This window comes from Nesoenas mayeri, assembly GCF_963082525.1.
Source record: "Nesoenas mayeri genome assembly, chromosome: 2".
In the NCBI taxonomy this organism is placed as follows: Eukaryota; Metazoa; Chordata; class Aves; order Columbiformes; family Columbidae; genus Nesoenas; species Nesoenas mayeri.
The window spans coordinates 40577745-40593711 of NC_137543.1; the positions used below are offsets into that span (position 1 = coordinate 40577745).

The following is a 15967-nucleotide window of genomic DNA, read 5'->3' on the forward strand; positions in this document are numbered from 1 at the left end:
ATACCTTTTATGCTCTTCTCATATTTCAAAACACTTATGAAGCACAGTACTCTGGCCATGACAACAAGAGAAAAGAACCTTTGAACCCTCTGGTAAGACCACACATCATTGCTACAGGTATAGTGAATTAAGTGATCATATCAAGAGAACCTGCTTTGCCATGGAGCTCCATTGAAGAATCAGGACAGTGTCCCTTTATGTGCTTGTAAGTCACCTACGATAGTAAGGTGCTTTGGTAATCAGGGTCTCTGAGCAAAGTGTAATTGCATTTAAAAAAATTGCACTAGTGCTCATGCAGCTTTTTTCAGGTGATACACAAATAATGCACATGCACTTTTCTGCCACTTAATGCAAATAGATCAGAACTGATCCTCCAAAGGGATCTGAAGTATGCCTACTAGTAGAGCTTTGTTTCTTCAGATTTTAAGTAAAAGGTGGTCAAGGGAATGTCCATAACTTGGATCGTTGTGTTCACAATCATATTCTCTTCAAATTCCCTGGGAGGTGTACCACCAGTTGCAGTATAAATGGAGTTGAACACTAGTCTGGGGTGGTTCTGGGAAAGGGTAAGGATAAAGTAGCAATGACAGTGACCATGGTGTCTGCAGGTGGTTCATGTGGTTGAACTGGTGGTCAGGCTATAATGAAACTAATTTCATTTGAATTTACTCATTAAATGCATGTTATAGCCATTACCAATAAAACTTAGAAGAGGTGTAAGGATGACCAAAATTATATGAGATTATAACAATAATAGGAAAGCAAAATATAACGCACTTTGAGGGAAAAAGTTACGTGATCTGGAATCCTTATCACTTTTATACATTTGACTAAGTCAGATAGTGTCAACATTAGGATTACCAAAGGTGGCAATTAAAAAGCTATTTTTGCATGCAAAATCCAAAATCTCTGTGTATCACAGAAACTGTAAGGATGGATGGACTGAATTAAATTGGCTTTTTTTATAGTACTTCTCTAATTTTATTTTACAGGTCAATGGTGGAGAGAAGAGACCTGCTTCAGATATGGGAAAGAAACCCAAAACTCCCAAAAAGAAGAAGAAGAAGGACCCAAATGAGCCACAGAAGCCTGTGTCTGCCTATGCATTATTCTTTCGAGATACTCAAGCAGCCATCAAGGGCCAAAACCCCAATGCTACTTTTGGTGAAGTCTCTAAAATTGTAGCTTCAATGTGGGACGGCTTAGGAGAAGAACAAAAACAGGTACAAAATGTGCTGTAGCTTAGAGGCTTTGTTTCAGGAAAGTGTTATCAGAGTCATCTAAGCACTGAAGGCAGCTTCTTTTGTTTGCTGGATGAAACTTGAATATGTGCCATCTCAGGAATATGATTTAAAGAGACTGAGATAAGGAGAGTATTGTTTCATTTCTGTATGACACTACTGAAAGAGGTTTTGGGGGGGGTTTGGCACATGATACAAGCTTTAGGATTGTATTTAGGATTCTTTCATGCTGAAATTGGTGGGCCATGTGTATGACAGTGTGGTGTAGTAGGACCTTGCTGCCAAAAATGTTATCTGTGCAGTGAGACCTGACATATATCTGAGCTCCCAGTTGCAGATGTTTCCCTATCCCACGATGCCAGAAGGGGAACTGGGCTTATGTCTTCTCCTGACCCACCTGGCTTTCATGAAATATTTTACAGATGTGTTGACCCAAAGAGACCTACATTGGACCCTGGCAAATTGACAGTGTTCCAGGGTATTGTTCAGTATATATGTGGGCTATGGAAGTCACATCCTATAGTTACTTCTATCTTCCATGGAAAGGCCTTGGTTCTGAAAAGAGGTCAGTGGAGCTGGATCTGAACTTTTGCAGAAATCCTTCTGAGTCAGTCAGTTGCTCTGTAAAATTGGGCAACTCTGAAAGCTCATCATATTCCTCTGGTGATGGCTGGCAAATACCATTCCTCCTGGTTGTAGCATACCCTTGCTTTTCTGTTGTTATTGGTTGCGTTTTTACAGAATGGGTTGTATAGATAAAGAAATTAGAACTTTGAGAAAGAAATAGATATGGAGGGAAAGGTTATGCTGAGTGAGATTTAAATTGGCTGTAGGAGACCTGGGCAGGGGTTGATGTCAGCACAGAGGAAGCAAAAGTACTGGGACAAAACCACATCTCATTCAATCACAATCACAATATCATTATTACACAATCATAGTTTAAAAGGTTGAGAATTAAAAGGAAGTTATTGCTATGATTTTTTGGCAAGTAAAATCACTTGGACTTTAAAAAAAATGTTTTATTGGTGGTGTGGGTACACCTAGATCCCTGTTAAAGATCACAGTGTAATAAGAATCAAGATTTGGCACTCATTGACTAAGAAGAAAAACCACTTTCTCTGTCGAGTGTCTGCCACTGAAAAGGGTCAGCATTTGGAAGGTATAGCTGGAGGAAAGATAACTTTCCACACACAAGGATCACACTTGGCCTGGTACATTAGTGTTATTGTGTTGTGTTATCTCTTCCTTCTGCCTTTTATAATAAGTCCGGCTAAGGCCAAGGTATTGTCCTTGATCTGACAGGTTGTTTAGACCTTCCCAGTACAGCAGTTTTCTTGTAGTCGAACACTACTTTTGGGGACCATGATGATGACTGTTTACATTTGACTCAGAAAAATACTGACTATGGTCTTAGTTAAGTTCACAAACAAGAGCTTTTGATGACATTCTTCCTTGTCCTGCATACCTACCTAGAATCACTCCCCATGTTGAAAAGTGCACACACACATACCTCAGGAGTGCTCCAAGTAGTTAGAGCTGTCTTGGACCCATCTCAAGTGTCTATGGAATCATGGATCCAAATTTTCCTGAAATGGTGAAAAGCAGAGCCCTGGACTTCTCAAGAGTTTATTAATCTAGTTAATCTTATATCTCTCTAGTGATGACACCAAGCATGATCTTGTGCTTGGTTTTCTCCACCATTTTTCATAATTTGTGACTATTGCAGTGGTGCAGTTTTTCTTCCATAATATTTGCTCCACTTACAAAGCAGAAGACTTGACTTCATGAATAATAGTCCAAGAACACATTGTGGAGATAAACCTAAAAGACTACAAAACGCACATTTCCTTTGAACTTGTCATGTTAGTAGTACCAGCAGAAAATTGAGATCTTCCCATAGAATGGTGTTTAAGAAAAGTGCATAAAACCCTAAGATTTCCAGCTTTAACTTGGAATTCCTATTCGTGGTTGAAAGCATTAATTCAATAATTCCTACACTGGAACAGCAGAACAAAATTTATTTTCCTTATCTCTGTTGTCCTTAATTTAAGTTGGAACACATCAAAATGATGTGTTATGGAATCCACATGACACATCCAGGAAAAAATGGCTGCAACTAGATTTTAAGCCAGTTATTCCAAGAGTTTGGGTTAGCATATCTTTGTTGCTCTTAGACTCATTTTGCCTATTCATTATCATCTCTTAAACACTTTGTTAAAAGTCTGGGCCTGGGCCCTTTCTAATGTGGCACTGTACAAAAAGAATAAAAGATATTCCCTATTTAAAAAAAAATAGCAATCCTATTTTCTAGAATAAATTTAAACTCATTCTTTATTCCATTAGGGATCTAATAGTACAAAGGAATTATTACAAGACATCTTAACTGACTAGATAGTCTGTATTTTAAAGGCCCAATTTTTCAGATCCAGTGCATTAGTAACTGTTACGAAACCAATGTCTCTAGTAGGAAAATTGGACTCTAAAAATACAAATGATTAATGTAGCATTTGGAATTTGGCATTGAAGAAGCTTCAGAAATTCAAAAATAGTTAAATAAAGAAACAATAACATCAGTAGAAGAATACTTTATTGATGAATTATACTTGCTGAAAAGGATTCAATTATCATAAAGCTTCTGGCTTTTATGTTTTGGAAGCTAATGCTTATTCTGGAATTTAAATAGAATTATGTTTCCAAATTATGTTTCCTGAATTGGAACTCCTTTTACTATTTAAATAGTAAATATAACTGAATCAGAAAGTAGAACATAATGCAGCTATTGAGAAAGAAGAATAACCTCATGTTTTCATGCCGAAATGAAATCTTCTTTGTTCCTATGACCTTAGCCAGCTTTTTCTGAAATGCATAGAATTCTTCTTGTTTATTCCTGAAGACTGACCACAGAATAAATAAATGTATTGAAACTCAGTACAGTAACAACCTAAGGGCAGTATATGTATGTCCAAGCCTTTGCAAAAAAAATTTGATAACCTGACATAGTAGACTGTAGCTTAAAAGTGTTTGTGCAAGACCCACTTATGTTTTTCAAACTGCAAAGAAACTAGGAAAATGTTGTTTGAGAAAATAGGATTTGAGTGACAAAAAAGGAAATGTTGTAATGAACTAGATGATGGTGAATGCCTTACTGAAGTTAGGGGGGAGTTGTACTTAAAATGTGTCACACTCTGCTGCTCTTACTGTGAGAATATCACAGTTTATTAGACTAAAGCAGATACTAGTGTACTTGCACTCTCATTTTACGATATGAAGACATTTGCATTTTTGGGTCATATGGTATAACTGTTCCCATTAATTTCTGAGCATCCAAGGGCCATTTACAAACAATGCCGGTGTATGCCTGTGTTTTGTATGTCCAAACCGGTATACACAGAGGAGTCTAGAAATTAAAGGGACTTTACTGGTCATGGTGGACTTTATCATGGTTTATTCTCATATTCTGAATTGGGTACAAAAATTACACATGATCAGAAGCAGGTATTGTGCATTTCCCTTCATTTTTCACTGTAAATGTTTTCTAAAACTGCTCAGGTTAAGAAACCTGTGAATGGAAAGCAGCTGTAGAAGTAGTATGTTGGGGTATCTTCTCCTCAGCACTGTAGTCATAGGATATTTTCAGTGGCTCTTCTAGTTCCTCTCTTATGATCACAAGCACTGTTTTCTCCTTAGCCAGTACTATACTTCTGTGCATACCATTTTTATAGCTTATTTATGTACATCTTTGCCCTTTGCACACATTTTTACTGTGGAGGGGAGAAAAACAGCCCCCAGGGAAGAGGGTTCAGCATGCTAAATGGTTGAGTCTCTGGCTTTCAGACAGAACACTGGTTCAAACTGGGTAAAAAGGCTACTTAGGTCATTTTCTGTCCTTAGATGAAAAAGGAAAGTCATTTTAAATCAGTACCAGATGTGTGTGTACTAAATGAACCTTAAGTTTCTAATTGGAGTCCTAGTAAAGCTGTAATGGATGTGGCAAATTACAAACAAAATGTTCTTGTTTACATTAGTGTAACTTTAAAACTTCAGCCAAAGGCCTTAATAAATGTGCTATTATTCTAAAAATGGAATTGAATGTCTATTCAACATTCAACAAAATTAATCTCTGGTGTAACTTCAGTGATTTAACTGGAAATCTAGTAGGAATGAATCTGGCCTCCTATGAACAGTTTAGTGTGTATACACATACGTGTGTCTCTGCGTGTGTGTTTTTCTGTGTGTTTACTTCTATGTTGCACTGGCCTTGCAGCAGAAAAAAGGATGGATTCACCTCGGGGACCCAAAACTTAATGATCAGAAGGAGCAGGCAAAGCGACTGTTTGAGTGCTGTAACATATGCCGTCTTTCAGGCTGCATAATTCATACACAGTAATATTAGCTGCAACAGTTCAGCTCAATAGCAACACCTCATTATTTTATCCCTCAGTATTTATTCCTATGTTTGACGCCTCATGAAATTACTGTTAATGTGTTTATATAAGGGCAGATCTGACACAAGTGGGAAGAATTTAATTTCCCACTCATTCTTTCCTGCTGATGTGTCCTCTTCCCCTGGTAGAAGTGGCAAGTGTAAATAGTTAATTTGCTTCAATTATGAGCCTGTCCTGCTAAATTAGAAGCAGCAGGGATATGAAGAGCCAGAATTATACTTATGAGGCAGCTGACAAATCCTCAGAGCTCACAAAATCAAATCATTTACTCCTCATTGGTGCTCAAAGACCCACTAGATAAAAGCTGCAGTTTATTCTTTAACATCTGATGGAACTTGGATTGTATGTTACCAATACTTAAGTAAATTGAAGTCCTCGTGCATTAGTGTCAACGTTGCGATGCTGTTACCATTTTTGCTACAACCCAGAAGCTTTCAGGGGTTTATATTTGGTCACTAAAAATAACCCAGACTGATTTGATAATGAAAAATTACAAAATGTGTTTTATAAGTTTCTCTTTTGATCACAGGGAAGTTTTAGAGGTACCAGCGCATAATCCAGCATCAACATGAATCAGGCAGATCAGGAAGGGGTTTACAAATAATGGCCAACACTTCATGACTCCAAAGGTTCTCTTGGGATGTGAGATACCACAAGTCAGATCAAAATGAATCCAAGATCAGTGTTTCAAGAGGCCTTGGCTCTGCCTGGCCTCTGGCGACACCTAATCCAGCACCTCCTCCCTCCTGGGGTGCAATGCCGTAACTGTCCCATCACTTGACATGACAAAGGAGCTCATCCCACGGGTGGAAGAGCCGTCGTGTTCCTGTTGTGTAGCCGTGCATGTGGGGTGCCTGCTGTCAGGACATCAGATAGTTCAGAGGCTGCAGTGTGGCTGCTGAAGTAGCTCCAGAGGATACACAGGCCATAAGATCAAGGTGTTCAATAGCAGTTTGAAAATGTAAATTTACAGTTTGTTTACTCTTATATATGCTCTTATACTCATGCAGATATTTGTTTATCTACTTCTTGTTCCCTCTTTAAAAAGGACCTTTTTTTAATTAATGTTATTATCTCTGCACTAATGAAGCATTCTCCAAGGAACAACTTTAATATATTTGTAAGAGGATGAGAATGTACCTTCAGTTTAGTAGATAAACAGCGATGCAAGGTTTAAATTTAGCTTTGTTTTATTTTTCTAAATGACAATAGGAAGCAAAGGCACATCTGTGCATGTACACTGTCGAAGTGAATTACAAGCAAAACGGACTCAGGAATAGGCACAACAGACAGCAACCCTACACCTCCTCTCCCAGCTACCTGCACTGGCAAAATCACTTTTACCTGTGTTGCACCTTAAGCCTGCTTGGGAGCTCCACTGTTGTAACTGATGAATTTCTGTACCGAAATGGGTTCTCCACTTTGAAGCTCTAGACAAACATGCAGAGTTTATACCAACTGCCCCTCACCCTGGTGTCTGCTCCTTCTCCCTTCCTCTGCAAGCAGCTGGGCTTAATGAGCTGGAATACAAATGGGCCAAGAATAGGCACACATGCGCACAATCTCATGTGTATGTATATGTATGTACATATATTTATGTTTATATCATCATATTGTTTTATTGCCCTGGTTTCCATAGGACCAGACTGTGAAACTCTAAACTCCCACTGGTTTCAGAGGGGGGAAGTGAGAGGCCCCCTGTTCACAATGCGTTTTTGCTGCAGGACTTCTGGCAGCAGGCGTCTCCCTCTCCCACCCATGGCTGGGCTGAGCAGGACAACACTGTGCACTCGGCATGGGAAACTTTCCCCTCTGCTGCAAAATAAATACAATTAATGTAGGTCACCATGGGAGCTGCTGCATCTTACTCTGTATAGGGTAATCCAGGCTATCGTCTGCTGGCCTCCTGCCCAGCCCACCTGGCAGCTTGGTCTTCCTGGAGCTCCCAGAAGCACTGAAGTAGCAAGGAAGGTCAGGCAGCCCCTCTGACCATTTGCTGCATACAACAGACACAACTTCTAGAGAAATACTGCATTTAGATGCCAAGTTATGAACATTAAGTGCAATTTGCCTTCTTGTTGTGCTTGGAAAGAGCTGGGCCAAAAGGACCCTGGCTTCCAAGTACTGCTGCAGCAAAATGCATAAACAATAGCCTCAGTTTTCTACCTGCTCTTCTTCCCCACCCTTTATCCATACATTTGAGCTTGATAGGAATGTGGCTTTAAATCATTTTCATACAAAACTGGATTTAGGCACAATTATTATGCTCCATTCAGGCTCACATCCTTATTAAAAAAACCCAAACAAACCCCAAAACAAATAAACAAACAAACAAAACCCACCACCACAACAACAAAAAACTAGCAAGTGCAAATAATCACCACTTAAATCATATGTTTAATGTCATTTGGTTTGTACCCAACTTTCATCCAACATGCTTCTGATAAAATGTACGGTCTCACTCCCGTAAGCTGCAAGCATGAAGCATGCAATTTCCAGTCATCTCCATCAAGTCTCACTGTTTGTACTAGAGCTGGATTTGGCCTGTGATCCTTCCCCTGCATGCCAGAAAGACTGAATTCTTTCCCCTAAGCCTCTAATATGTCATCAGTGTCTTTCGTGCTCTACAGTCAAAAGAGACTGCTGAGCCATATAACTAGCCCTGGGCCTCTTTCTGTTCCTGTATGTACTTAGATTAAAAATCAAATGGTAACATATTTAAGTATCTATTAAGCAATTCTGAGTATTTCTTTTTCCTGACTGCGGTGGGAATATCTCTCTCCGTATTCTAGACGAGGGTGTGCAGCTCTAGATGCCTTTGCTGCGAAATCAGAAAATTAAAGCTAGAGATATATCTCCCACTTGGAAAAAATACAAGTTTTCCTCTATGAGCTTAGGTATGTAGGGCCAGGAATGACAATCTGAATGTGGAGTTTAATTTTGGATCGCAGCCTACTGTATTTTATCAGATGCCTTTCCTGTAACTGTAGCCTCTGAAAATGACACTCCCATGGGTAATAACGCTGCAGAGACCAAAAAGACAAAATCGGTCATGTTGCCTTTTGATTTGCTATTTTTGCATATACTGTTTTTGGGGGTTTATGGAACACTTCCATCAAAACAAATGTCGGCACCTTTACATCATTTTAAAATGACAAATATAACTTGCTTGCAAGTGTCAGCTCTAAGGAGACATCCCCAAGATAAACTGAAAACCTCCCCTTCTTCGTCATCCTAGTACCAGCTATTTAGGCAAAGCCAGGAAAGTAGCATGGTTCTTCATAATGTGCTTTGTCAGCTAGGAGACACAAAGCTTTTTCAGACTACCATGACGCACAAATTCTGAAAGTCTCTTTTTCTCCTAAGAGCAGCAGTCAGTTTAACTCACTGTCTCCAAATCTCTAGTATCAAAGGGGACTGTAGTTATTGGTGCCTTCTTCCATTAGCATCTGATACTCAAAACTAAGGACGTGTTTGCAGACATTTGGGTGCCTGTTTTGGCCCTTGTGATGATGACTGGGGGAAGGGAGAAGTGTTCCTCTAAGGGAACAAGAGTGCAAGCCACAACGAACAGGGTAGGAGTCCTGCTGCATATTGTGTTGTGATGTGCTCGTAATCCTCCACAAAGAAGTTGAGAGGAAGTTAAAGGGACAAGATGACTAACGAGAACAAAAGCTTGGCTTGAGGCATTACAGGTTTATATATATACATATATATATCAGTGATGAGTTTCATATTATGCAACATGTAGAATAGCACTGGAGACACAAAACCTGCCTTAAGGAATTTCATTCAGGAAGATAAGAACTAAGCAGCCGTTAAAATACATAAAACAAAACGTGACCAGAAGTTGGCATCATAAAAGAGAAGTGCAGATATTCTACTCTGGTTTTAATTTGGTAAACCTAGTATTTGTGAGTGCCTGTGGCTAACCATATAACCCACAACCCTTCTACCTCCAAATGAGGGCAGTCAGTTTAAGGGTGTGTGTCACTATTAATAGAAAGAGTTCAGCCCTGGATGTAGGATACTACAGCACTTGTAGCCCACATGTACGGCCAGCCCGGGGAACTTGAGCTAAAGGGCACCAGAGCAACAGCCCAGGGGTTGGTTCCACCCTTTTAAGTTACAACGGGAGACCCCAAGACATTCGTGGGCATTTGTTTACCCTGGTGGCCTAATTCAAATGCTGTCCTATATACTTACTTGCACAAAGTCAAGTTTCATACTTCTTTCAGAAAGTATTTCCTATATTGCTGCATGCTTTGCTAAACAGTGTAAGGGAACCTGAAGCTACTTTACTGGGTGTACTTTGGAAATGTAATTAAATAGTAAACAAAGAGTCATGTATTATGCTGTGTAAATTTACATTGACAAAGCACAGTAGGAAAATAACGCCAGCAGCTTCCATTTGTAGACAAATGAATGTAATCTTGGTGGTTTGGGGTTTCTACAACAAGCTGAAGAGAGTAAGAATAAATTAAGCTGACCCACCCTTCATATGCAGAAATTATGGGGTTTTTTATGCCAACATTCAATTTCAACAACCAGGACAATATAAAAAATAAAATATTGTGTAAGTAAATAAATCTGCCGCTGAATCAGAATGGGCCTTTACTGCCTGAATGACAATCAGTTGACATTCAATTATCGTGTTAATTGAATTAAAGCAAGCTAGAAATGACTTAATTCCATAAGTATATGCTTCCGTCAAGTTACTTATTTAGTAATTGTTGCTTGCTTAATGGAGGAGGGGAAAATGACCTTATAAAAGATTTCTGAGGTGTTAAAAATAAAATTAAATATTGCCACTATACACTGTAGATAAGCAGCAGAACAGAAGCCTGCTTCTTGTTGCAGGAAAAATGTTAAATATATTATTGGAAATTATGTGTTTCATAATTTGGCACTGTCTTTAGCATGAAGCTCAAAAGAGCTTCAGCCATCTTCTAGAGCACACTTGAATGATGACACAAGTCGTCTTCCTCCCCAAAAGCGCTACAAGGAGGCAACTCTGTTATACTTACTACAACGCAAAACTATGAGGGCTAAAAATTCTCACAGCTGACTTGTTCATACCTGTTTCAGGTTCTGCTGTTAATGCTGAGGACACTCCTCCCTTTTCTCTGCCTTTGTAAGCCACAGTACAAGTCCAGTCTAGCACAAGGTCAGTGAACTGGTACCTGCTGCCAGGGCCACAGCCCCAGCTGTTGTCCTCAGAGGACAAGCCGATGGCCTTGCAAAGACCAGGCAGGGTGAGCTGACCACCCTCTAGACAAGCCAGCCTGCAGGGACCATTCTGGCCAATGCAAAACATCAGAGCAGGCTGGAGTCATCAAAAAACTTTCCCCATCCAGGATGGAATTTTTTTTTTTTACTATAATGACCATCTACTATATGATTAGTGTTTTGATACCATGGAAGACGTAGTGTTTGTGTGACTATTGGCTCACCAGAAGACCCAAGAAAAGAGGGCAAGACAATGTGTGCACTGAACATGGTAGATGTATAGGTAGGAAATAATTAAATAATGGCTGTATGGTGACATTCTTATGAAGTAGTGATATTTTAGCTGGAGATTTACAGAATTGTTGTTATCTTCATATTATTGAGTTAACCTTGTGCAATATGACTATGTGAGGGAAAAGTCAAGCCCCAGAGGACTCTTTCAATATGCTGTGTCTGTAAGAGCACAGCAGGAGTGTATAGTTTTTATATTTGTGTAATGCAAAATAAAACTCAATGTGGAAGCAGTAGATACGTGATCTTTTGAAGATCATTATTCTATGTAAAATTCTTTGTTCACCTCGGTTTTTCAAACTGGCTATCAGAATGATGCAGAGGCATTGCAATATACGAAGCAGTATAACTTTGTATTTGTTCTGTAGGTCAAGCTAAGTTCCTTTTAGCAGCTAGGAACAGATTGTTGAGTAATTTTTTATTTATTTTCAAATCAAACAGTGTGTTTCCCTAATAATCACAAGCGATTACATTGCTACCATTTTTTTTTCAAAACAAGAGGAGATCAGCCAACACTATATATTTATCTTAATGTGGAGAAATTACAAGGGAGCACAGATACAGTTGCACAGCTAAAACCAATCATTTTTTTTTTCCTCTTTATATTTACAATTTTAGAAGCCTAAGACTTCTCTGTTTCCATTATGAACTTTTCCTTCTCTGGGAAGCAAAATCTTTAATCCTTTTAGACAGCCTCTGAGTTTTGCCAGCCCGTATCTGAGAATTGTTCTGTCTCTGAAAGCGAAGCCTCGGTGAAACAAAAAATATTTCACGAGCACATTCTGTATAAAAAGGATGTTGTACTGGATCCTTCCAGCCTGACACCACCCCTCTCACTTTGTAGTCTGCGGCTGTATTGTCCTGTGTGTGCACACTCTGTGCTGCCAAGTCCTCTCCATTATGGGACTGCTCTGGTTTAACTAGGGCGTTGGAAGATCAAAAGAGATCACTTTGTAAAGTTTCATAAAGTTTATCCTTCTGGGGTGGAGATGTACGTGTGTGTTTTTCAGCTGTGGAATTCAGAACACTCCAAAATTGTCATAAATAGCTTTGCCCATCTTTTACCTTCCAAATGATAGCCCAATTAAGTAGGCAGCGTGGAGTGGCAGGGGAAGGGTGGGTAGTCTTTGCTCTCTTCATGGAGGCTTTCCAAAGGTGCCCAGGTTGTGCACTTGACTGGAGAAGCAGGCAGCTGAGACTCAAAGCTGCAGTTCCATTTTGTGTAATCATGTGAATCCCAAATGCCTACAAACACATGAATTAATCTCTGCCCTGGGCATGGGACTTAAAAATTGTGAAATATAACCGCAATTTAAAAAGTAAGTTTTCTTTCACTTTATTTGTCTCCCTTACTTTTAAGCCTTCCACTTGGATGTTTTTTAAGCTTTTCCCTGCAATATGGGAGGCTAGGAGTCGATGCAACTTGGTTACATGATGCCAAGATGTTTGCCGGGGTCCTAAGTCAACCCCTTTCAGGAAAAAAAAAAAAAATTAAAAATGAGAAATTAATAATAATATTTGCAAAGAGAAATGCTGACTTATTCCCAAATCTGTCACTGATATGGCTAACAGCAAGTCATTAGCTAGACTCCATGGCTCAGAAACTGGTTCTTCTGAAAACTTTCAACCCTAAATATCAACGTACACTTTTCTAACGTCACGTTGTCACATTGCTGTAGTGCTGTGAGGTCCTGCCTAACCCTGCAGATAATCTTTGATCTTGAAGTCTGGGCAAAATTGAAGTGATTCTCCAAGCTCTTTAGTCTATTATGAGATTGTGCACATGCCACATTTAGAATAATTTTGTGAGTTGAGAGAAATGTACAGAAATAGATCCACGCTCCCGAGAAGTTAATTAGACCAATATGGGATCAAGACTGGAATAATGACTAACATTTATTATCCTTAGCAGCCCCATGAAGCTTCTTTGACTGCTCCCAACAGTTTATCTTGGGAAGAGAGAAAGCCTCTTGACTGATCTGTATGGTGCTGTCATCTCCTCCTTCATTTAGCTCCAATCTCTTTCTGCACATTCTCATCTTCCCCAGAGAGTTCTAACTCTTCTCACAAGTAGAAGCCCGTGGAGAGGCCCACACCCGCCCCCCACCCTGCATCCCATTTGCAAGTCCCCCCCATGCCTCACTTTGAACAATTAAGCCTGATCTGCTATGAGGGATGTTGTTTTGTCAGTATTGCTGGGTAGATAAAGGGTGTTTCACAGTTGGAACAATATTTTCTTTCAAATATTTGATGTTTATTATTTCACTCTTTAAGCAATATGAGGAGGAAAGGCTGTTTACTTAGAAAGACTTTATGAAGATGCATGAGACACACCGGTGATACATCAAAACAAACCCAGATTAATTTACCAATGTGAACTCTTTGTTTTTAGGTATACAAAAAGAAAACTGAAGCTGCCAAGAAGGAATATCTGAAGCAGTTAGCTGCCTACAGAGCAAGCCTTGTATCCAAGGTAACACATAATGTATATACACACACACATATATATTGTGATGTATTGCAAACCATTTTCAGCATTTATATGGTGCTGAGCACCATAGTATTTAGTGCAAAAGGCCTTGTTTATTATCACCTTAAACCTAGGTTTAAGGTGCAAATGCTTAATAAACACAGTCATCTCTCCATGAAAAGATATGATTTCCCACCCTTCTGGTCACGGAGACATCACTTCTTCAGGCTGTGAGTATCATTGAAGTCCAAGAGAGGAAGGAGATACTAGTAAAAAGACCTCAATATGACAAATCTGTCATGCCAGGCAGTTACTGTTCTACATATAGGGGGAAAAAAATGTATCAATACCCAAAATGCCTGGGTTTGGTTTTGGGTTTTTTTTTTTTTAAGTACTGCTTTTTACTTGGCAATCACAGTACAGCAGAAGTCAAGCTTAACTGACGTAGCAAATTTTCATAAGAAAATGTGAATTTCCATTTTACAAGCAATTTGTGTGAGCACAGGCTCTAATACTGGAACACACCAGTGTATCGCCAGTACACAGCTAGTAGCAACTTTCTAAATTGATTTTATACAAACATTCTTAATGCCCATAATTTTGTAATAGATGCTTTAAAATAGGTAATAGACTTTAAAATATGCAGAAGAATCTGAAAATACTGCACTGGGTAGATGTGGAAAAACAATAGAGCAACTTCGTACTCATGCCAATTAGAATCATTTGGCTTGGGTCTGTCAAAATAAATTTAGATATATTTTGTTCTTACATAAATAAAATTAATTTTAGATGTATAGATGGCAGTATGAAGGACTGGCATATATGACATGGGTAGAACTTTTTGTTTTAGAAGTTTTTGGCCAGTTAGTCATGCACTCTCCTCTACATATTGTGTACATTTTTACACATTTTCAGCAGAAAGAATATATGATTATCTGCACAAGGACTTTTCATGCATCTTTCTTCATTATCTTAGTATTTGGTCAGTATTTGTTCTGAGTTTAAAAGTCTGAAATATGGGTGTTACTTTATTAATTTTTGGTGGTTTTCTCTTATGCATTTTAATTTTATAGCTACCATCATAATCCTAATGTGTTCAGTTAAAGTGATGTACAAGCCACCTTTAATTTCTCTCATAAGGCTGCTTGGTTCTAGAAACACTCATTGCCTTCAGAAAGGGTATGACGTGCACACAAACAATGTTTTTTGGAATAGCCTCCTTATTGGCAAAAGATAGGTTCAAAAGCTTAAAATATCCCAATAGGTTTTGAAGAAATGTATGAAGTCAGCTTTTGACTTGTGAAAATAACTTGGATATTGTTAATCAGCACATCATGTACTCTTTACATAACACTTTATATAGCTTAATTTTGAAAAGAAATATTAAAAATATGAGATATTTGGTTTGTTTTACTATTTTTTTAAAGGAGAAAAAAGTATATTATAGCATTTTCAGAGGTTTGTTTAAAAAAAAATAAATTGTTGATCAGTTCAGTGCATGAAACCATTTCTGCATATATTTAAATGTATTGTTAGTCAGAGAAGCACTGAAGCATTTTCTTAACTTTTAAACAATTATTGAAATTCTGCCCATAATCTAATGTTTTCCTCTAGTGTGGAAAGTATCAAAATATAAACTTAATGAAGCTGAGTACTAATTGCTTATTCTCATGAACGCACTCAATGAATCCAGCAGAGCTGGCATGTAACTAAAGCAAGTCCATTTTGGAATAAGGATGTAAAATACCCAGATGTAATACTATATCAGTATCTTCTAAATTATCATTATTAAATATTTATATGGCACCAGAAGAATTGTAGTTCTTTAGAGAAGCATACAAGCATGAAGAAATATATATAGTATGTTATTAAGATTCTTTGGAGTCCATCTGGTCTTTTATGTTCCTGTGTTATATTATCATGTATAACAGCTACTTTAAAGTTATTATTATTAAGATTCTAAGACCTCATTCTCAAAAGTTAAAACATGCCAAAAGTGACACACCTTTACCAAAAATGCTTTAATATAATATTAGTGATTTGCTCACATGGTATGTTTTATATTTTACACTGCACTCTGTGTGAGTCACATTTCATACACTTATAACCAGGTGTTCACCCTCAGAGCTTCTGTGCTGTATTTACTGCATGTTGTTTAACTTTACTTCTTTATAGGATATTCTGTGCTGCTCATCCCAGTAGTGTTTTAGTGGAAAAAATAAAAAAAAAGGGGGGGGGGGAATTAATCTAATTCATCTTCTCAGTAATAGAGCTTTTTTTTTTTCGTATCT

At 38.3% G+C, this 15967-nt stretch overlaps 1 protein-coding gene across 1 annotated transcript in view; it reads left to right on the top strand.

Annotated features, from left to right (window-relative positions):
* Positions 1-15967, top strand: part of TOX (thymocyte selection associated high mobility group box) — a gene marked incomplete at its 3' end in the record, with an annotated part of 213787 nt that overhangs the window by 178145 nt on the left and 19675 nt on the right. Inside the window, exons 5-6 of the mRNA XM_080340150.1 lie at positions 993-1223; positions 13599-13679. Of these exons, the coding sequence (XP_080196276.1) occupies positions 993-1223; positions 13599-13679 (312 nt within the window). The remainder of the gene's footprint in view (positions 1-992; positions 1224-13598; positions 13680-15967) is intronic.